The sequence below is a fragment of the Nerophis ophidion genome, linkage group LG09 (assembly GCF_033978795.1).
Source record: "Nerophis ophidion isolate RoL-2023_Sa linkage group LG09, RoL_Noph_v1.0, whole genome shotgun sequence".
In the NCBI taxonomy this organism is placed as follows: domain Eukaryota; kingdom Metazoa; phylum Chordata; class Actinopteri; order Syngnathiformes; family Syngnathidae; genus Nerophis; species Nerophis ophidion.
Window position 1 is genome coordinate 42,278,686 of NC_084619.1, and position 24,545 is coordinate 42,303,230.

At 43.0% G+C, this 24,545-nt stretch overlaps 1 protein-coding gene across 11 annotated transcripts in view; it reads right to left on the reverse strand.

Annotated features, from left to right (window-relative positions):
• Positions 1–16,976: 16,976 nt before the first annotated feature.
• The window catches only part of LOC133559336 (cytosolic purine 5'-nucleotidase-like), a 104,301-nt gene continuing 96,732 nt past the window's right edge, over positions 16,977–24,545 (reverse strand). For all 11 annotated transcript variants that reach the window (XM_061911006.1, XM_061911007.1, XM_061911005.1 and 8 more), the window contains 2 exons: positions 20,443–20,619; positions 16,977–17,321 (listed from right to left, as the gene is read on the reverse strand). In XM_061911006.1, the coding sequence (XP_061766990.1) occupies positions 17,121–17,321; positions 20,443–20,619 (378 nt within the window). In that variant the 3' untranslated portion in view covers positions 16,977–17,120. The remainder of the gene's footprint in view (positions 17,322–20,442; positions 20,620–24,545) is intronic.

The window sequence follows — 24,545 nt, forward strand, 5'->3', positions numbered from 1 at the left end:
GAGCTATTACCATTGCAGAACAAAGTCTTGATTGTTTTGCAGAAAAATTCATGTTCGATCGAGTCAAAAGCTTTGTAGAAGTCCAGGAAAAGAAGGAAGCCTTCATCATTAATGACCTCTGGGTAATCCAGAATGTCAAGTACAAGCATGATATTATTTGATACGTGTCTCCCTCTCATAAAACCTGACTGTGTCTCATCAATTATGTCATCCAGAACCAATTTTAAACGCTAGGCAAAAATAATAGCTACAATTTTATAGTGATTGTTTAGAAGGCTAATTGGATGCCAATTATCAATGATTAGTGAATCTTTGTTTGGTTTGGGTATTAGCGTAATAAGGCCTTGTGTTAAAGTTGGAGGAAGGGCACCTGTATCAATACTTTCACAAAACACTTCTAGTAAGAAAAGAGCTAGCTCTTCTGAAAATATTTTATAGAATTCAGATGTAATATACCATCCACTCCAGGAATTTTGTTATTTTTTAAACTATTAATTGATTCCACTACTTCCTTGAGACAGATTGGACAGTCACAGAATACTTGGTTAGCCGTGCTGATTAATTTAGTCCCAGTTAATTAATTAAAGCCAGCTGGCTCAGATAAGTTGGAGCCGCTCTTTTTAAAGTTGGCAGCTGAAATTATATCTGAACCACTGACTCACATTTTTAACCCTGCTGTAATTTCAAAAGAAATCCCCTTGAATTGGAAATCTGCCCTTGTAATCCCCCTATTAAAAGGAGGTGACCCTAGTAATGTAAATAATTACAGACCAATCTCTAAACTCTCTGTTCTGGCAAAAGTGCTTGAATCCCTTATCAGTGAACAGATAAAAGACTTTTTGGACACAAACTTTGTTCTGTCACCATCTCAGAGTTTCGCAAAAATCACAGTATTGTTACTGCTGCTCTGAAGTTTTTAAATTATGTAACTGAAGCTCTTGACAAGAAACAGTGCTGTCTGTCCCTCTTGACTTTTCAAAGGCATTTGATACTGTTGATCATGTCATTTTAATCAACCATCTTTCAGCTATTGGTTTTTCTCAGCAAGCAGTTGGATGGTTTGCAAATTACCTCACAAGTATAGAACTCAGGCTGTTCAGATAGAAGGTTCCCCCTCAAACGTACTGCAAGTGAAAAAGGGTGTCCCTCAAGGTTCTGTGTTGGGCCCCTTATTATTCACTATTTACATAAATAATCTTGGACAGAATATTCCGAATTCAACTTTCCATTTCAATGCTGATGATACTGTCATATACTGCACAGCACCAAATCCTGCTGAGGCCTTTAAATATCTACAATATGCATTTGACAGAGTACAAGAACAACTTTGCCATCTTCAACTGGTTTTAAATGCAGAGAAAACAAAGTGTATGTTCTTTACCACATCAAATACTGTAAGATCAGCACTGTGGGAAATTTTTTTAATGAGAAATGGGTAACAAATTATGTTAGTATCTTCTTTTAAATATTTGGGATTTTTAATTGATGACCACTTGAGTTTTAAGGAGCACATTCAGTGTGTTGTAAAAAAACTGAAACTTTTACCGGGATTTTATTATAGAAACTGTGAGGACTCTTCTTCGGCATGGTAATGCCGGTGTGGTTTTCCCGTGGATGCGTCGAAGCATAGGTAAGATAAAGGGTATTTATTTAATAACAAAGGGCTATGAACAAAACACTGATGTAAAGGGATAAGGTAAACAAAAGACGCTAGCGTGAAAGCTAGGATAAAACACAAGGAAAACTAAAACTTGGTACAAGGACACAACAGAGTAAACAAAAACATTCAGCATGAAAGCTGAAACATAAAGTGGCTTAGCGTGAGAGCTAGCGAGAAAATACATACATAGAATGATGAGAGTCGTCACTGTTGCACGTGGGCAAATTAGGATCTGAGAATGAGTAAACAGAAAAGGTGAGCTTAAATAGGAGGGTGAAAATTAGTAGCAGGTGTGCGGGGCGAGACTAACAGGTGGACTGATGTGTAACCATAGTGATGGACAAAAACAGGAAATAAACGGGTCAGACTGAGAATGAAAAAACAAACATGTGAAGATCCGAGCAGCAGATCGCAACAGTATTCCCCCCCCAACAAAAGACAGATACCAGATGTCTCAAAAAACAAACAAAAACTTGAACCCCCTTCCCAAAACCAGAAAGTTCACAAACGAAGGGAGGGCGGAGGGAGGCCACGGTGGAGGGTCGCCAAATCGCATGTCCCCGAATCCACCGAGGACACATCATGTGGCGGCGGCGGGTGGAACGCCGCTGCCGAAAAAGTTTTGGCGGGCGACCTCGAAAAGGCCACATTAGTGGCTGCCTCGTAGGATGAGGTGCCGGCGAGGCGGACGACCCGGGCACGGCCACATCCGTGGCCGACATGGAGGAGGGAGTGTCTGGCGAGCAGGACGACCTCGCAGAGGCCACGCCCGTGGTCGACGTAGTGGACGACGCCTCAGCACCGAAATCCCAGCAGGCTTGGAAGCAGCAGACGGGGGTGTGGGGACTGCAGCCAAAGCAGGCCCGAGTGCAGCTGGCGAGGATGATGCGGGTGCTGCAGCCGAAGAAGGCGTCGGAGGCGGCGTGGTAGCCGCAGGAGTCGTCGGAGGCGTGGAAGCCGCAGTAGTCGTGGGCGGCGTGGAAGCCGCAGGAGTCGTCATTGGAGGCGTGGAAGCCGCAGGAGTCGTCGTCGGTAGTGCTGGCGTGGGCTCCAGCCCCGTCGTCTGCGCTGGCGTGGGCTCCAGCCCCGTCGTCTGCGGTGCTTGGCGGCGTGGAGCTGGTACCGGTACCTGTCGTGGTGCTGGTACCGGAGTGGGCTCCAGCTTACAAACTGGTGCTGGAGTGGGCTCCAGACCTGGAGTTGGTGCTGGCGTGAGAACCAGCTTAGAGTCTGAAACTGGTGCGAGAACCAGTCGAGAGTCCAATTGTGGTGTGAAAACCAGGTCAGAGTCATGCGCTGGTGTGAGAACCAGACTGGGAGAAATGCCGAACACCGGTGGTGGAGGACGTGCTGGAGGTAATGACCTAGCAATACTAAACACCGGTGCAGGAGGTCTACAAGGCCGTTGAGACTTGGCCGGGGGAAAAACAGGTGGAGGAGGTGTACAAGGCCGTTGAGATTTTGCCGGGGGAAACACAGGTGGAGGAGGTCTACTAGGAGGAGCTAAGCGTTTAGCGGGCCGAAAAACAGGTAAAGGTGGCCTACATGGAGGTCTTTGTTTAGCAGTTTTAAGAACAGGTAGCGTCTACGCTACCTCCGCAACACAGCTATAGGCCATAGCCCCCCCCTCCAGACGGGAATCCCAGACCCGTTCCCTGTGGTCAGGGACTGACCATAAGGGAGGGTGGTGGGAGGTTTGGAGGCGGGCAGACTCCTCCCCTTTAACTTGTACACAATTAGAAGGCGAAAAAACACTATACTTGGGCGGTGAAAGAGGTTTAAACGGTGGGGTAGAAGAAAAACTAGGTGACTGAGGTTGACTAGAATAATGAGAAAAAATATCCTGATAATTATGTATTTTATCATAAATGTTATTGGTATTCGAAAAAGGTTGGGAATGACAATTACTGTCCATAATATAAAAATCTTCTGAAAAAATGTCATCAACAGAGGCCGGTGTTGCGTCACCGGTGGGCGTTCCCCAAATGTCGTCATCGCTTGTGTCAGAAAAACTGTCATGGCGGCTGAAGGAATGATTTGAAAAAAAAACAAGCAGGATTACCGGTAATGACGGGTGAATCCTGGACGGGGTGAAACTTGCTGTGTCCATGGGGAGGAATAAGTGGTGCTGGAACATTACTGCCGTGCGGAGGACCTCTCCACTGGATCCCCCGCCTCTTCGGGGCAGCGCAAACGGCTTCGGAGGAGACTTCAGGCCCACAGTCAAGTCTTTCCTGCTCCCAAGCCATGAGCTCCAACCACAAACCCAAGTCGAAGGGTTCCTCCCGTGGTTTCGACGCGGAAAAACATTTTGATGCTCGGATCCTACTGTGAGGACTCTTCTTCGGCATGGTAATGCCGGTGTGGTTTTCCCGTGGATGCGTCGAAGCAGAACACAGCATAGGTAAGATAAAGGGTATTTATTTAATAACAAAAGGCTATGAACAAAACACTGATGTAAAGGGATAAGGTAAACAAAAGACGCTAGCGTGAAAGCTAACACAAGGAAAACTAAAACTTGGTACAAGGACACAAAAGAGTAAACAAAAACATTCAGCATGAAAGCTGAAAAATAAAGTGGCTTAGCGTGAGAGCTAGCGAGAAAATACATACATAGAATGATGAGAGTCGTCACTGTTGCGCGTGGGCAAATGAGTAAACAGAAAAGGTGAGCTTAAATAGGAGGGTGAAAATTAGTAGCAGGTGTGCGGGGCGAGACTAACAGGTGGACTGATGCGTAACCATAGTGATGGACAAAAACAGGAAATAAACGGGTCAGACTGAGAATGAAAAAACAAACGTGAAGATCCGAGCAGCAGATCGCAACAGAAACAAGTCTTTCTTTTCTTTTACTGTGAAAGAGAAATTGGTGGAAACAACCTTTTTACCTGTTATTGACTATGGAGATGTGTTGTACATGAATGCTACTGCTGGTTGTCTCCACAAGCTGGATAGTGTGTACCACGGGGCACTGAGATTCATCACCAACTCCGCTCCCCTTACTCACCATTCTGTCTTATACTCAATGGTTAACTGGACATCTTTATCTGCTCGACGCCTCAATCATTGGTATGTTTTCATCTACAAAACCATTCTTTGTATCACTCCATCTTATCTATCTTGTCTTTTAACAAAAAAACAATCTACGTTCAATGAATGTTCTTCAATTTGTCATCCCCAAAGTACGAACTGAACTTGGCAAGAAAGCATTTAGGTTTTCAGCACCGAAGGCTTGGAATAACCTACAATCGAATGTTCAACTTCAAACCCTTGTTACATTGAATGAGTTTAAAGCTTCTGTGAAAGGACTGCAGTCTAGCTTGTCTGTGTGCACGTGTGATGTGAGCAAGTTTTAATGTTGTAAATGTGATGTTTTATGTGTTGTTTACTGTTTTTATAGTAACCTTGCTGCTGCCCTCATGGCCAGGTCTCCCTTGGAAAAGAGGTCTTTGATCTCAATGGGATTTTACCTTTATTTTTCAGGAAGTTAAGGCATCCATAAACTTAACAGCATCACTTTCACAGTATTAACTATTGTATAATGTTTTGTAAAATTGAGAACAAAAATTTGCAATCTGTTTTGCATCATTGCAAACCACATCATTTATTTTCATTTGATCAATTGTGTTGTTTTGAGCCTGTGATTTTTCTAAACAAAAGAAATATACGGAATTTTGTTCACTTTCCTGCAGCCATTGTGTTCCAGATATTACAAAAGCTCCTTCTGCTTTTAATTGATACATTTTGTCCAATTTATTTTGGTTTTCTAAGAGACTTTCTTTTTCTTCTGCTGACATATTATCTGGACATATAGAGGATAATGCAGTGATGATGGAAATCACATTTTCATCCTCAGAATGCTTATCCTTAGCTAGATTATTGCAATATTTTTTAATAAATTTACCTACCTCATATTTAAGGAGTTCCCAATTAGTACAATAATTGTTTTGGGTTTTGGCTTTATTAAGAAAAAAAAGTATTAGATCTTTCTTCCGTCAGTCTACCCCAGGGCACCTGTGGCTACTGATGTAGCTTACCACCACCAGGTGTGAAGGAATATTGAGTCCCACTTCACTGTGAGCGCTTTGAATGTCTAGAAAAGCGCGATATAAATCTAAGTTATTATAATTTTTTTTTTAATCTTAATTTTAACTGTTTCATGATATAAAACCGAACTGTTGAGTTTCCAGTATGAGCTTTTTGAAGAATTGTGAGAAGGGTGTAGTGAATGTGAATCTGAATAGCCCTATGATCAGTCAAAAGAGTGGAGAGAATTTGAACAGTAAAGGATGTCTTATTAGGATTTTTATATCTCCAGGCATCAATTAAATCAAGCCTTTGCATTAATAACTTCAGATTTGAGCTGACACTACTTTGAGAGCCTGGTTGCCATCTATCAAGTGAATTGTCAATCACAGTATTGAAGTCACCTCCTACAAGTATATAAGCATTTGGAAATTTGGCAAGCCAGTGTAAAATTTTATTTTGCACTTCATTAAATAAAATAGTATTGCCAGGCACCGAGTGATATCCATAAATGTTAGCAACTATAAAGTTTGTTTTCTGAATCTCAAAAACCTGACAAGTATAATGGCCATTTTTATCATAATCACTATGACGCAATAAGACTCCTGTAATATTATTTTTGAATGTGCCAATTCCACCAGAACGTTGTGATGCATGAGAGCAATATATCTCATTACCTCTTTGAGATCTCCAAAACTCTACATCATCATTCGTACTGTGTGTCTCCTGTAAAAAACATAAATCTGTTTTACATTGTTTAAGAAATAAAAATAAAGCTTTGCGCTTCAAATTCTGTCTTAACACCCTGGCGTTGAGAGAAGTTATGGACAAAGACAAATTTAAACAAAAATGAATTAGAATTAGAAAATGCTTTGAGTTTGAAACAAAGCAACTAGACTCTGCGGGAACAACATCATATTAAAGTTCAAAAAAGTGCAAAAAACTGGCTGGTGCGTAAGTTGTAACTCTTCATCTATCCATCCTCTTTTAACAAAGTACAGTCAAGAGTAAGTTAAAGCCTGAAAGGTGTTATCTTCAGATTGGAAGAAGGATTTCTTTGAGTCACTAGAGAAAAAGCACTATATAAATATAATTCACTTCACTTCACTTCACTTTTTTCTCGATAAAAGCCCGACCGCCTACAAAGTAGGCAATTTTCCCTGCCTTGCGAGCTTCATTTGCCAGTGGCCATAACTTCATTCTCGCTTCTCTGTCGACTTTACAGAGATCCTCGGCGAAGCGCAGCCCGTTGTCTCGCAGGTAAGAGGAATTCTTTGCAGAGGCCCAAAATGCACCTCTGTGCACCCGGGAGGAAAACTGCAGCAAAACACACCTGTTACCTTTCGGTTTCTTCATTCCAACGCGGTGCACGGTGTCGATAACATCCGGGAACCGTTCAGCATCGGATGGCAGCAGAGCCTGGCAACCACGGATCACTTCTTCACGTAAATCTCTGTCCTCCAAACACTCGGCCACACAATGCAGTCTCAGGTTCCATCGTCTTGAATATCTCTCCATCTCAGTGATGCGTTTTAGAAGTGTATTGATTAGCTTCTTGTCCCCCTCCACAACCAGTTCCAGCCCAGACACTCTCTTCATAATCTCGCTTACTTGTTTGCAAACTTGTTCTACTTTGGCATTACCGCTAGCAATTTGAATAGCATTGGCCTGGATCAACTTCTTCAGCTCCTCCGAGCGGTCGCTCAGCTTCTCCGAGCGGGCGTTGATTAACGCGGATAGTGTAGCTACAATGTCACTATTGTCCATTTCATCCTTACCTTTCTTGGTGGGAGGCTTCTCCGGTGTTACTTGCAGAGAAGGGAGATCTTCTACATTCATGAGATGCACTTTCATGCTGTCCCCACCGATGAGATAGTCATGGCAGTTCTCGAATAGCAAGTTTGATGCTGCGGTTGTAGCGTTATCCGAAATTTTCCTCGCCACACCTTTCCTTTTCGAGCCAGAAGACATCGCCATAGTTCAAAAAAGCAGCCGTCAAAGTCCAGCCAAAAGAGTCACAAAAAGAACCAAATACTATATAGAAACTATTTAGACTCTTTTCAATTATGCACAAGCCGTTTTTGCAAGGTTATATTCCATTTTTTTAGTTGCTGCTCCGGCAAGTAGGACCGTTCACGGTGCCATCTTCGATCCTCCCCTTTTTCGATTGCGTTCGTCTTCAGAAAGGTCACATGACCAATGTGCCGCGCCTCTTATCAGCTGTTTTTATGGACGCGGCCAAAGTCATGTATCAAGAAAGTATGGCCAACACGGTTTTAGGCGATCTCCTCATTGATTGGTCAAAAGGCCCTCATGTGACTACAGAGCGCCATGTCTGCTACTCACTTTGATCCGATACGATGCGTTTGCTGCACTTCCTCATTAGTTTGGAGCTGCTCCACCCACCAAAATTCCATCCATCCATCCATTTTTTTCTACCGCTTGTCCCTTTCGGGGTCGCGGGCGGTGCTGGAGCCTATCTCAGGTGCATTCGGGCGGAAGGCGGGGTACACCCTGGTCAAAAATGTTGTTTGGTGTAACATGCGACATTCCTACCCGGATAAATGCTTTTGATCATCTGTACATGACGTGTTGTACTTGTATTCACATCGCTACACAGGCTTCTCTATTCGCAGTGTTTTCAACCGCCGTGCCACGGCACACTAGTGTACCGTGAGATTCAGTCTGGTGCGCCGTGGGAGATGATCTAATTTCACCTATTTGGGTTAAACATATTTTTTGCAAACCAATAATTATAGTCTGCAAATTATGTGCCGTTGTTGAGTGTCGGTGCTGTCTAGAGCTAGGCAGAGTAACCCTGTAATACCATATCAGTAGGTGGCAGCCGGTAGCTAATTGCTTTGGAGATGTCGAAAACAGCAGGAGGCAGCGTGAAGGTAAAAAGGTGTCTAATGCTTAAACCAAAAATAAACAAAAGGGGAGTGCCCCTAAGAAAAGGCATTGAATCATAGGGATGGCAATGCAGAACGAAACTAAGACTGATCTGGCTACAAAGTAAACAAAAACAGACTGCTGGATGACAGCAAAGACTTACTGTGGAGCAAAGACGGCGTCCACAATGTACATTCGAACATGACATGACAATCAACAATGTCCCCACAAAGAAGGATAAAAACAACTGAAATGTCCTTCATTTCTAAAACAAAGTAGAAATATCGCTCAAATGAAGACATAAAACTGCTACAATAAAATACCAAAAAAGAGAAACAGTCACTAAAATAGGAGCGTAAGACAAGAACTAAAACATTACACACAGGAAAACAGCAAAAAATTCAAAATAAGTCACGATGTGATGGGACAGGTCGTGACAGTACACTTACTTTGAGACAAGAGCTATATTGATGCACGGTTGGTTATGGTTTAAAGTCATATACAACAATTGCGACAATTACTTTTTATGTCTAAGATGTCTAAGAACACTAAGGTTGACGCACTATCCCAGTTTTTCGTGAAAGAGACCACCTGTCCGTCAGTGGCGGAGCCCATCCTTCCTTCCACCCGCATCGTTTGAATGGTGACTTGGAAGGTAGAGGACCTGTTCAAGTCTGCGCTGCGTGCCAATCCAGGACCGAGAGGTGGACCACCCAACAAGCTTTATGTCCATCGGGAGCTACGACCCAGGGTCATGGATTGGGGGCACTCCAGTCTGTTCTCTTGCCATCCAGGCTTTCAACGATCCCTATCTGTCAGGGTTATTTGTTGTTGAACCCCAAGATGCAGAGATGGAGGCAGGCATGGAATGTGAAACATGATTTAATTAAATACTAAGACAAAAACAAAACCAAAAGGGTACAAACACAAAGCGCGAGCGAGGCGGATAATCAAACAAAAGGAGCTAGCCTGGGAGCTAGAAAATAACGAACAGGAGCTTAGCGTGGAAGCTAGCGGGTAGCGAACAGGCAAACAGAAGTCGTACTTGTATAATGAAAAATACAACGCAAGCAGGGAACAAAAAACAGTAAGCTACAAACATCAACTGGATATAGCTTACCGCTACGCTGCAAAGACAAGGTACGACACGACAGGAGCGATAACACATCATAAGAGCGACTAGACGTGACATCGCCAAGACAATACAAGTGACAATAAAATGATCCAGCCCCTGACACAAGACGAAGAGGGTACAAATAGGAGCGGGCTGACTGGCAACGGGTGAGACCAATCAGCCGCAGCTGAGGAGGAACACAGCACTCAGGGAACAAGACAGGAAGCTGATAAAATAAGAGCACTAGACAGGAACTAAAGACAGGAGATACTAAACACAGAGGAAACAGACAAATGCAGAGGAAAACTAAAACATGGACAAACTGTCAGGGGAAAGCCTGACAGTAGCCCCCCCTCCCATAACGGATACTAGACGTTTTACGAACCTCCCCCCCCTAGAAAAAAAACAGTCCGAAGTCAAGGGAGGGTAGAGGGAGGACAAGGTGGTGGGCCGCCAGGCCAAGTGTCCCTGCAGCGAGCGGGGAAGAGTCAAGTGGCGACGGCGAATGGAACGCCGCTGCCATTTGCGAGGCGGTCGCCCATGAAATGACCACCTCTGTGGCCAACAGGTGTATGGTGGTGCCCTCTGCTGGCCCACCGGAGAGGATGGTGGTGGCGCCCCCTACTGCTGGCCCACCGGAGTGCGTGGTGGTGGCGCCCCCTGCTGCTGGCCCACCGGAGTGCGTGGTGGTGGCGCCCCCCGCTGCTGGCCCACCTGAGTGCGTGGTGGTGGCGCCCCCTGCTGCTGGCCCACTGGAGTGCGTGGTGGAGTCTGCTGGCCCATTGGAGTGCGTGGTGGAGTCTGCTGGCCCATCGGAGTGCGTGGAGGAGTCTGCTGGCCCACCGGAGTGTGTGGTGGCGCCATAGGTTGCAGACCCATAGGAGATGATGGCGCCGTAGGTTGCAGACCCACCGGAGGTGATGGCGCCGTAGGTTGCAGACCCACCGGAGGTGACGGTGGCGTCTGCCGGCCCACCGAAGATGGCACCGTCTTTTGCAGACCAACTGGAGACGATGGCGCCGTCTGTTGCAGACCCACTGAAGATGATGGCGCCGTAGTTTGCAGACCCACTGGGACGAGAAGTGGCTGTGCCTACCCAGCTGCACAGCTACTCCTAGCCCCCCCCTCAAGGGACAGATCCCAGAAGTCCCAAGATGGGCCCACAGTCAACAGAGGTGGGTGGGAGAGGGCTTGAAACGCAACCGAACTCTCTTTTGAATTCGCCATTAATTTTAAAGCTAAATTAAGCCTCCCCGCCATAGATATCTCTGCGGGGTTCGAATTTGGCTGGCTCATATTGTCAGGGTTATTTGTTGTTGAACCCCAGGATGAAGAGATGGAGGCAGGCATAGAATGTGAAAACATGATTTAATTAAATACTAAGACAAAAACAAAACCAAAAGGGTACAAACACAAAGCGCGCACGAGGCGGATAATCAAACAAAAGGAGCTAGCCTGGGAGCTACAAAATAACGAACAGGAGCTTAGCGTGGAAGCTAGCAGGTAGCGAACAGGCAAACAGAAGTCGTACTTGTATAATGAAAAATAAAACGGAAGCAGGGAATAAAAAACAGTAAGCTACACACATCAACTGAATATAGCTTACCGCTACGCTGCAAAGACAAGGTACGACACGACAGGAGCGATAACACATCACAAGAGCGACTAGACGTGACATCGACAAAACAATACAAATGACAATAAAATGATGCAGCCACTGACACAAGACAAAGAGGGTACAAATAGGAGCGGGCTGATTGGCAACAGGTGTGACCAGGTGCCAATCAGCCGCAGCTGAGGAGGAACACAGCACTCAGGGAACAAGACAGGAAGCTGACAAAATAAGAGCACTAGACAGGAACTAAAGACAGGAGATACTAAACACAGAGGAAACAGACAAATGCAGAGGAAAACTAAAACATAGACAAACTGTCAGGGGAAAGCCTGACACTATCGCTGCTGCGAAGACGTTTTTGGTGGCCATCCATGGCCAAGGATACTTGTGAGTTTATCGCTTCTTGTTCTACTTGTGCCCGTAGTAAGACATCACACAGGCCTCCCGCTGGTCTCCTTCGCCCTCTCTCCATTCCTGCCTGTCCCTGCTCACACATCGCCCTGGATAACGTCACGGCATTCCCAGCCTCCAGAGGTAACACCACCATTCTTACTATTGTTGACCGTTTCTCCAAGGCAGCCCACTTCATTCCTCTGTGCAAGTTACCTTCTGCCTCAGAGACGTCTAATCTTCTCACACTACACGTCGTCAAGCAACATGGTATTCTGGTGGACATCGTCTCTAACCGAGGTCCTCAGTTGACATCACAAATATGGAGAGCCTTCTGCAAGGGAATTGGGGCCTCCGTCAGCCTCACATCGGGATACCATCCCCAGAGCAATGGGCACGCTGAGAGGGCGGACCAAAGCTTGGAGACCATGCCACGCTGTGTCGCCAGTCGTCAACCAACGTCCTGGAGCAAATTTTTTCCTTGGGTGGAGTTTTTCTACAACTCCTTGAAGAGCTCCGCTACCGGTATGACCCCATTTGAGTGTTCGTTAGGGTTATCAACCACCCTAGTTCCCCCAACAGGAACTGGAAATCGCTGTGCCCTCGACTCGGACCCATATTGGGCGGTGTCAGAGGGTGTGGAGAGCCGCTCACGCGGCCTTAGAGAGGGCCTACGAGAGGATGTGCCGCAACGCCAACCGTCCTATCAGCCAGGACAACAAGTTATGCTACTCACGAAGGACCTCAGCCTCCAGGTAGAATCTATAAAATTGGCACCACGTTACGTTGGTCCTTTTGCCATCTTGTCCATCATAAATCCTGTATCTGTCAAATTGGCTCTTCCACCCTCAGTCAAGCGGCACCCAGTGGTCCATGTGTCCCAGATTAAGCCGGTAGCGGAGAGCGCTCTATCTCCTGCCCCTGCCCCCCCCACCCTCGAGGTTCTTGCCGAACGGAGATCAGGTTTGGACGGTCAAGGAAATCCTCAGGGTCCGTCGAGAAGGTAAGGGGCTCGTTTATCTGGTAGACTGGGAGGGATATGGGCCAGAAGACAGATCTTGGGTTCCTACCTCCTATCTTGCCGACCCCTCTTTTCTGGAGGATTTCTACCGTGCCAATCCTGATGCTCCCCAGCGCTCGTCGGGGCCTCGCATAAGGGGGGTGAGGGGGGGTACTGTCATGATGCGGAGTCGAACCTGCGTTTCCTTGGCGGTTGGAGCGGCGAGCGCCTCCGTTGACAGCGCGCTAAGAGGCGCCTCTGCTGACAGCGCGCTCAGACACGGCCCCACTCGTGCCCCACGCGCAGCACGCCCACGCAGCAACAAGCCTGCACTCAATCAATGATCTACACACCTGGACTTGATGAAAGGGAACAGCATAAAGACCAGCCGACCCGAGGAACCTTTGCCAGAACGTCGCTAATCTTCCCAGTAAGCATTACGTCTGGCATTCCCTCCCCTGTGCTTTGCTCTTTGCTCTCTCCGTGTCTCCCTTGTTCATGTCTCTTGTGTCTTCCACAGTGACTCCCTTGTCTTCCGTGATCATACTTTCCCTCTCAACATCCTTCTGGATTCCTGACTGCCTTCTTCCATCCACGACCTCCCTGCTCAGACCCACTCTGATGTTGATTTGGAGGTATGATTGGGATCGTTGTCCTGTTGGAAGGTCCAACGTCTCCCAAGCCTCAGCTTCGTCACTGACTTCATGACATTTGCAGCTAATATATCCTGGTAGGAAATAGAATTCATAATGCCTTGAACACGCTGGAGATTCCCGGTACCTGAGGCAGAGAAACAGCCCCAGAGAATGATTGACCCACCACCATGCTTAACAGTAGGCAAGGTGTTCTTCTCTTTGTAAGCTTCATTTTTTCTCCTCCAGACATAACGTTGATTCATAGGCCCATCACTCCATAGAACAGTTTCCCAAAACCTTTGGGGGTGGTCCAGATGATTTTTGGCATACTGGAGTCTATTTTCTTGTGCCTGGTAGTCAGAAGTAGGGTGCGCCTGGGAGTTCTGGCATGGAGGCCTTCATCTTGTAGTGCGCGCCTTATTGTCTGGGACGAAACCTGCGTTCCCCCCTCTGCAATGTCCTGTTGTAGTTCCTCAGCTGTTACCCGGGGGTTTTTCACCACTGTACGCTTCAAATACTGGACAGCAGTTGCACACAGCATCCTCTTTCTACCACGCCCAGGTAGTGTTTCCACTGTGCCTTTAGCTTTAAACTTGCAAATTATGCTCCCAATTATGTCTCTTGGAATGTGTAATGTCTTTGCTATTTTCTTATATCCATATCCTTTCTTATGAAGAGAAATTACCTCCTCCCTGGACTTCACCATGTTGCAAATACACCATTGACCATCTACAACAGGGGTGGGCATTACGTCGATCGCGATCGACTGGTCGATCTCGGAGGGTGTGTCAGTCGATCTCAAGCCAGGCATTAAAAATTATACATAAAAATGAGCAATCATCAATCATACCAAGACTTCACTTTCGTCAGTTGTTTGACATTCTCGGCACCCGAGGATCTTGTGAGATGACGCTGGCTGCTGCAAGCTCATATTTAAGAAAAAAATCACTAACAGGGCGGACGCAGAGAAACACATTTTATTTCTAGAGACTCCGTACCTACTGTCAAAACTCTAAAGACCGACTGCACAGTTCCTGTCTTCACCATAAAAGACCTGTTTCATCCTGCCTGTGCTAACAAAATAAGAGTCTCAGAAAGCTAGCGTGCACAAGCTAGCAAGCTACGGAGTTTGATGCCAATGTATTTCTCCCCCGCCCTCAGCGACCGCTTTCTCACTTGCTTGCCCACCCGCACTCTCACTGACGTCACTCACCTGCTGCCAGACATTAAAGGGCCACACACATATGCTACTCTCATAACAAAGTGTTTAAAAACGAGTATGCAAGTTGGACAAATGAGATGCCAAATCCAACCACTTTCATGTGGTATTGGACAGAAAGGAGGACTTTTTTTTTCCTTCATTTGAAAATGCGGACGTTATCAGCACCACTGTCTAATTCCAATCAATGCAAGTCATCAGAATCAAATACACCAACTTATATTCTTGTCTTCATGAAAGAAAGGAATCTATGTGTGTTAAACATGCTTGTATTGTCATTAAACACCATTAACTTGTTAACAAAAATGTCTTTTTCATAAATAAATAAATATACATTATAAATAGGAATGAGGTAGATCTCCTCGACTTGGTCAATTGAAAAGTAGCTCACCTGCAGGAAAAGTGTGAGCGCCCCTGATCTACAAGAAGCTGAGCTTTACAGTCTTTTTCAATCAGTTTAATTGTTGCTCGTTATGGTTCTAATCACATCTACAGGTGTTTTCAACACCTGATTGAAAAGACCTTATTCAAATTCTGTTCTTAAGAGTTATGATCTTCAAGGGGTTGAATAATTTTGTCAATGAGATATTAAGAGAAATGACACTGTTTGGTATGTTCCAAAATATAATGTTGTAATTCAAGTTGCATTTGTCTAGTTAATGCGTCTTTATTTGATATGACTATAAACAAAATACGGAATAAATGTCTAACTTGCTAAAACACCAAAATTGTGTGGGGGTTCAATAATTTTGATCACAACTGTGGAGTAGCATACACACACCATGTAAAAATCAAAGGTTTAAATAAACCTTGTGAACCGCAGTTGTGCCCTGGTTGTCGCCTCCTTCCCTCCTCTGTACATAACATCCATCCATCCATCCATTTCCTACCGCTTATTCCCTTTCGGGGTCGCGGGGGGCGCTGGCGCCTATCTCAGCTACAATCGATGAGGTGGCGACTTGTCCAGGGTGTACCCCGCCTTCCGCCCGATTGTAGCTGTACATAACAGTTGGGTGTAATAATAGATGAGAAAATGAACTGAAAATCTTCTAAAAAAATATAAAACAAAATATATTATTGTCCCAAAATCACTCCATATTCTTGACTGCTCGCCAGTGTTACCATATCTGAGATATTTTGCAGAAATATTGAGATATAACAACAAAAGTACACATATTCACTTAGCATGTTACAAAAAAGAAATATCAGTTGTAATAATACATGAGAGACACATGCAGTAAGTACGAATACATCAGAGGCAGCCACCACAGTTACCATACCTCACACAAGGGTCACAAATTGTTCTTTATTGTTGATAAAACAAAAAATAATAATATTGATTTTGGGAAAATTAGGTTTTTTTTTTTTTTTTTTTTTGGTCGTTCTGTGTATTTTCTTTTTTTTTTACGGTATTGAGTTTTTGAGTACCTGCTGGTCACGAAATACTGCAGGAATGTACCAGCAGAGCGCCTCAAATGCGGCCGCGAAATTATACCTTCACTAAATTAAAGCATGTTTTATTCTAAGTTTGTAAACTGGAGTATATTTAGATGTATTATTTTGGTTTAACTGGTCAGAAAAACTAACTCAAAACGACAGTAATTGCATGCATCAGGGAACAGCTCACACGTCCTTGGTAGCAGTCATGGCGCTTTATTAGTTGGCCATACTCTCTTTTATACACAACCCTGGCTCAACCAGGTACCCACACCCACGTGGTCATGTGACTCCTCTGAAAACTAGGGGAGTAGCTTTTATATTTAGTTACATCAATGGATATTTCTATTCATTAAAAGCCAAACTATATCGGGATATGAGTTTTGGTTCTTACCGCCCAGCTTTACAGTCCTGTTAGCGACAGTGCTAACACATTTTAGGGATGTTCTGTGTTTGAGCATTGCAGTAGGCCTTATGATGGCATTGTGTCTATATGTATGAGTTCACATGTGTACATTGTTTAGAGTGTTAATGACATTGTGATATTTAAGACATTTCATATTGCTTCTAATTAGTTGTGGTACAAAAAATGTTCTGTGCTACTAAATTTTTTCATCTAGTAGCACTGGTGCGAGTAAAAAAGCTAAGCATACAGGCCTGGTGTAGGGTTCCACGATCTGTGGTGCCCCGTTTTGCAGGAAGAAGCATATATATAAAATACCAGTTAATGAATGACAGGGAACTTCAAATGAAATTGTAATGCAAACATGTTCTCAAGACGCTTCCTGCTCCGTCACCGACAGCAACATAATGACAAAATTCCCCTCAGAAGTTGGCAGCTAATGTGACGCACAGCATTAGTTTTTGTTTTTTACATTAGAGGCATGTTTTTTAATCTCGGTAGTAGTTGATTTAGGGGAATATTTCACACATATTTACAAATGATGATGAAGCATGAATGATGAATTCAATAATGAAACATGAATGATGAATTAGTAGAGTGATGAACCTTTAATCATGTACAGACAGTAACATCGTTCATTGGGGAGGATCTATTACTTTTGTCATCAAAGACACACGAAGTCAAATGAAATTCAATGAACATTTTGAATCACGTTTTACATCATTTGATTTACTCTTCGTCATCCTCATCATGGCAGTGAGTGATCTCTTGTGGCGTCTGAGGGAAGAAGTGAAGTGGCTGAACGTCGCTTATGGATCGACTTACTTGCACTTCCTTTATGTCCAAATCATGACGGTTTCTTGTGGCCAATGGAGACTCGCTTTCGATAATGTTCACGTGTGTGTGCTCCACTGTGGACTCATGAGGCATCTGAAAACATTATATTTACATAAATATATCAAAATGTAACCTTTGTTGTTTTTGTCAATTGACTGTTGCAATAGGAACATGTTTGTACTAGTATGGATGTATTTATATATATATATATATATATATATATATATATATATATATATATATATATATATATACATACATATGTAGGTGTGGGAAAAATCTCCTGTTGATTGAGGGAACCCCTCATGAAACAGTTCTGTAGAGATGAAGTAGTCTTGTGATTTTTCCCACACCTACATATTGCGCTCTACCATGGTATCGAGCACTATTCTCTGGATAATCCAATCAAGACATATATACATACATATATATATATATATATATATATATATATATATATACATATATATATATATATATATATACATATATATATATATATATACATATATATATATATATATATATGTATATATATATATATATATATATATATATATATATATATATATATATATATATATATATATATATATATATCCATCCATTTCCTACCGCCTATTCCCTTTTGGGGTCGCGGGGGGCGCTGGCGCCTATCTCAGCTACAATCGGGCGGAAGGCGTCGTACACCCTGGACAAGTCGCCACATCATCGCATGTGTATCCATCCTTCCATCCATTTTCTACCGCTTATTCCCTTTCGGGGTCGCGGGGGGCGCTGGCGCCTATCTCAGCTACAATCGGGCGGAAGGCGGGGTACACCCTGGACAAGTCGCCACCTCATCGCATGTGTATCCATCCATCCATCCATTTTCTACCGCTTATTCCCTTTCGGGGTCGCGGGGGGCGCTGGCGCCTATCTCAGCTACAATCGGGCGGAAGGCGGGGTACACCCTGGACAAGTCGCCACCTCATCACAGGGCCAACACAGATAGACAGACAACATTCACACTCACATTCACACACTAGGGCCAATTTAGTGTTGCCAACAACCTATCCCCAGGTGCATGTCTTTGGAAGTGGGAGGAAGCCGGAGTACCCGGAGGGAACCCACGCATTCACGGGGAGAACATGCAAACTCCACACAGAAAGATCCCGAGCCTGGATTTGAACCCAGGACTGCAGGACCTTCGTATTGTGAGGCAGACCATGAATTGATTAACGTGGACCCCGACTTAAACAAGTTGAAAAACTTATTCGGGTGCTACCATTTAGTGGTCAATTGTACGGAATATGTACTGTACTGTGCAATCTACTAATAAAAGTATCAATCAATCTATCAAAGACGCACTAACCCCTCTGCCACCGTGAAGCCCCGCATGTGTGTATATATATATATATATAACCCAAAACCAGTAAAGTTTGCACATTGTGTAAATCATAAATAAAAACAGAATACATCCATCCATCCATCTATTTTCCTACCGCGTATCCCATTCGGGGTTGCGGGGGGTGCAGGTGCCTATCTCAGCTGCATTTGGGCGAAAGGCGGTGTACATCCTGGACAAGTCTCCACCTCATTGCAGGGCCAACACAGATAGACAACATTCACACACACATTCACACACTAGGGCAAATTTAGTGTTGCCAATCAACCTATCCCCAGATGCATGTCTTTGGAGGTGGGAGGAAGCCGGAGTACCCAGAGAGAACCACTGCAGTTACGGGGAGAACATGCAAACTCCATACAGAAAGAGCCTGAGCGCAGGATCGAACCCAGGACCTTTTTATTGTGAGGCAGATGACTACAATGATTTGCTAATCCTTTCCAACCTATATTCAAATGCAAACACTGCAAATACAAGATACTTAACTATTAAACTGGAAAACCTTGTTATTTTTTACAAATTTTAGTTCATTTGGAACTTTATGGTGTGTTGGTCAGTCAATTCAGTCTTTGCTGAAACTAGTGTTTTGTTGTGCCCTAAAAAGTGTTAATACTGTACTTATTACGCACCTGCTGTTGGATTGTAACATGCATCTTAGTTGTAGTTGTCATTGTTATAGTTATTTATATTTTTGATTAAGGTGTTGAAAACGCCATGTAAAATTGCTAATGCTAATCAGTAGCATGTCAATAGCAAATCCAATGTACCGCTATATTACTGGGAACTGGGTGATCCCTTGAGGATAGTTTTGACATTGTTGGTTCTGTGGATGATGGTGATGATATTGATGTTGATGGTGATGCTAATGTTGAAGAGGATGTTGATTTTCATGATGATGATGATGATGATGATGATGATGAGTGCCACTTATTACTAAATGCACTTTATGAGGCAGCATAGAATGAGGATGGAGATGATGAATTGTGTAGCTATTTCACATATTATTTGTATTTTTATTTTACTGTTTTGTATGACATGACTCTCACTGCGAGCCAAATTCACCAGCCGGTAAAAATAAAGAAATCTAATCTAATCTAATCCAAATAAGCATCAAACTAGCGCATTTTTGGAGTGGAGCCTTACTTTACTTATAGTGGAGTGTTTTTTGAGTGAATTTCTTTGTTGGCATTGAAAATTGCAACATTTCCCAGAAGTAGTTTGGCTGTGTCTGCTCTCAGTGCTCCTGGAAGGATTGACAAGTGCTGAATCGCCAAGCAACTGGGCGTGATGTCACGTGCATCCCAAGTACCGTAATATGGGATTGTTGGATTTTATGCAAATTGTGCACAGTATTATTCGGTCAATGCCAAAAAAGTACCGTCCATTGCTAATCACACCACAGAAAAATGAGTGTGCATGAGGTTAGACTTGAGTTAGAACCAAGTCACAATTTTGATGACTTTTAGATTCGACTTGACAATATCATCAAAAAATTTGCAACTCGACTTGGACTTTGACACCAATGACTCAAGATTTGACTTGGACTTTAGCATTACAACTTTATAAGACCTGAGAGATTGGGCGAGTGTGTTAAGCAAATATGTTCCCGGCTGTAATATACAAAACATATTTTGAAGGCGAACTCGATTTCCCTATGAATATATTTCTTACGTGACAAATTTGTATTGTGTACCTAATTAACAGGTGATGACCGAGCAACCACAAATCAATGTCAAAAACAGCATGTGACATAATGTACATTGTATCACCATTGTGAATTGTCTAGTAAATAAATGTTATTGGTTTGAAAAAGTGTGCATGACTTACCAATACATATTCTGCTCTGAACAAGTAACTGAAGGGGTAGTACAGCAGGTTGATGAAGGAAGCGGCGTACAGGTCAGCATAACGCATCACCTGGGAGGCAAACAGAGTCTGACGGGATCCACTGCGAAATAGACTTCCCATCATGCCGTAGCACATGTCCATGTCATGAGTCACTTTCTGAAAGGAACACACATCAAGACATTTAAATCATGGACAAAACTTTTAAATGTGAAAAGCAGTCATTTTTCTAGATAATTTTTTGTGGGCAAACACTCCCCCTGAGCGTTTCTTGGACCACATGCACATTGTGGCCCCCCCTGTATTTCACCAGTCCCAAAGCTGACATCATATCAAGTTGAATTTTTTATTTAAAGAATCAAATTACAGCAGTCATTTACATTATAGTAATTTCATTAAATAAACAGACATGATTAAAAGCAACAATTGTGTTACAGTTGAAAACGGCAACAAGAAACACAAAAAAGGCAACAAAGAGACACCATGTTTGAGTCATATCCACACAGCCTTCAATCAGGTCTGTCCAAGGGAAACGTTGTGCACTGTTTTAAAATGTGAAACACTACATATGTTCCTAATGTGGAAAGGAATAATACCCCGCACTTTAGTGATGGTATGAAAAAAGACATTTTGCCATTATTGTTTTTAAAAGCAGGTACGAGGTGAACATGACCTTGTGATCCGGGCATGTCCAGTGTTTAGAGTTGGAATGAGAGCACTCAAAGCTGGACAAAGAGTATTTTTTTTTATCTGAAAGTAGACATTGATGGCGTAATAATGTACTTGGGCAAGTAAGATTTGCCTGAGACAGCACAGTGATGAACACAATCAGTAAGTTTTAATGAATCTTTTACGTTCTGTTAGAGAGCCCTGCGACAGGAACCACAACATCATTAATGGTAAGTGTCTAAATGGGGTGACAGTATGCTATGGTTGACATGATTGTGAAATGTAAATAGTTTTCGCATACGGGAATTGACAGATAGGGTTGGATTTTCCATCCATCCATTTTCTACTGCTTATTTCCTTTGGGGTCGCGTTTAGATTTAATTGGTCTACAATCTGGCGGAAGGCGGGGTACCCCATGGACAAGTCGGTGGTAAAAAAAACATTTTTTAGGTTCAGACTGTGTGCTTTGTTGGGGAGACATGAATCCATAAGCAGTTGTTGGAGAAAGTATTTGAGTGTCTAGAATTAATGAACTAGATATTGATAAAAGCTTGCAGGGTGTATGAAAGTGCATGCAATACATCTTCTTTACATTGATTGTAAGGTGACTTTCCCTCAAACAGATCACCAGGTTTTGAAGATCAAGGGACCGTTTAGATTTAATTGTGTTTGGCTTCAGATCAGCTCAGTTTTATGGTTTACTGTGTCGAAAGCTATCCTGTGGTCCATGAGCTCAATTCCTTGTTTATGCTGATTCGATGAGTTCAGTGAATAATAGGGGTGTAACGGTACGTGTATTTGTATTGAACCGTTTCGGTACAGGGGTTTCGGGTCGGTGCGGAGGAATACCGAACGAGTTCAACACGTACATATGAAGTAGCCGCCTATGCTAAAGTCTTAACAAGCTGCTCCGCTCCGTTCTGCCTCTGTCTGTACACAGCACCCTGCATTGTCCTGCCCACACAACCATCTGATTGGTTACATACAAAGCCAATCAGGAATGCGTATTCAGAGCGCATGTCGTCAGGGCTTCAGTGTCGATGTCGAGCAGATAGGTATTTAGCAGGGGAGCAACTCACTCTCCCCAAATCATATTCCAAATCAACTACTTTCTAAACATCACTATGAGCCCGTTGACCTTCTAGAAACAAACTGCAGCACAGCTCACTCGCAGTCCTGACTTTAGGTGAAGGCTAGTTAGCTTTTAGCAAAACGTTAACTCATTTTGCGGTGTGTGTGTGCACGCGCGCACGTGTGTGTGTGTGTATGCGCGTGTGTTACGGACAGTGTTGATTGAGGTGTGTTGAAGCAGCAAAAAAGGACATTATTAGTTTCTGTCTCTGATAGTGTATACAATAATTTAAGTGCATCATAAAGCCTACATAAACTCTGTGGTGGTCAGGGATGAATTTTCAGCTATAGTTAAATGAATCATTAGTAATGTAGCAGCCTAGTTTTGAATGGCAGGGTCCATGCTATCACATGTGGATAAAAATATAACATTTACATAATAAAAATCAACGACAGGCTTCCCCAATGCTGTAATATATTAAGCATGATGAGTTGACTAGAAACTGTTTAATGTTGCATTTTTTATATGTAGAAGAAAAGTTGTGTCATTTTATTTCATCTAAGCAACAACTTGAGGTAGTTTAATGTGGATTAACGTGGGCAGAATTATTATAGTGTTCCCAATGTTAAAAGGATCAAACCATTGTTTACACATTTGGTAAATAAATACCCCAAAAATTTATATTTTGTTATTTTCTTACTGTACCGAAAATGAACAGAACCGTGACCTCTAAACCGAGGTATGTACCGAACCGAAATTTTTGTGTACCGTTACCCCCCTAGTGAACAATAATAATGCTGATTGGGTAGGACGTTTGAAACGCAAGCCATGTTGACAGTTTTTAGCAGCTCATTGTTTTCAAGATGGTTCATTAATTGATTATAAGAATATTTCTGCATTATTTTGGATTTGACTGGAATATTCATAATCGGTCTATACTTAGATATGGTGTAGAGGTCATCAATTTTGCATATTGGCTTGAATGCAGCTTAGATAGGCTCCAGCACCCCCCGCAGCCCTGAAAGGGACAAGTGGTCAAAAATGGATGGATGGATGTTATGATTTGAGCAGTTTTCCAAAAAGAAGGTAACACCTAAATGCAGAGATGAATCAAATGATGAAAAAGGTATGGAACTAACAGCATGAGTCTTCAGAAAGGTCATGAGATCTTTAATCTTGTAGGAATGTGATTTATTTAAGAAACACAAACTTTAGAATTTGGTATTTTACCAAAGTTGGATTACATGCATGTCTTTTTACATTTCCACATTAATTTACAATAGTCTAGATAAGAGAATGGTCAGATATTGTTGTGTTTATTACTCCATAATGTCAAAATTTATTAGGGTCATTTGTAAAGATAAGGTTGATCATTGAATTCCAATTCTTGTATGATCCTTGATTAGTCTTGATTAAGACCAAGCCTTGAGAAATTTGGATGTACAGTTTTCCAGTCCTCAAGGTCAACTATCTCTTTTGTCCTGATTGATTTTAGTAAGTTAGACAGTTTTGACAGGAAGGTATTTGTGTTTTTGTTTGGAGAGTTATATGTTACAATAATGTATGTGGATGTTGATGTGGAAATTTACTAACTAGACGCAGCGTCTGTGTTTCGAATTTTGTTATGGCGTGTAGCGGTACTAATAAAGTACCGCAGTACTAATCAATTGAAAATGGTACTATACCACCTTTGAAAAATACCAGTACTATTCTTTCATCTGAATGCTGCTGTGCGACGGTGACTACAGAGCCGAGACGCATGATGTTGAGTGTGTCAAACGCACAAACAAAGTGCATACAAGTAATAACATCATGATGGGGAAGAATGGCAAAAAACAACAATTGTACTGAAGTTATTTGGGCTTCAAAACTATTAATAAAAGTGACCCTTTAAATAATAAGCATTCAGATCTGCACAAGGAGTTATAAAGAGTGACAGTGTCGAATTCCTCCCTTTGGGAGTAAAAAAATAAAATAATAATAATGATTAAAAAAATCTATATATAAAATATAAAAACATACACGCTGACACACAAGGTCACTACCCTAGCAGGTGGCTGACTTGCAGCACTGCACAATACTTTTCAGTGCACCAAGCTGCCACAGTAGATGCGGGGACTAGACCCAGCAGACACAATTCAAGATGGGCATCCGGAAGGGGTGGACAGTGGGACCCAGGAGTTCCAGACATGCAGCCCGGAGGCAGTAACCTGAGGCGCCGACCACCGCCCGACAAGCAGGCCCAGAGAGTACCCCCAGAAATGTGTATATATATATATATATATATACATATATATATATGTGTGTGTATATGCTGTATGTGTATATACAGTATGTATACACA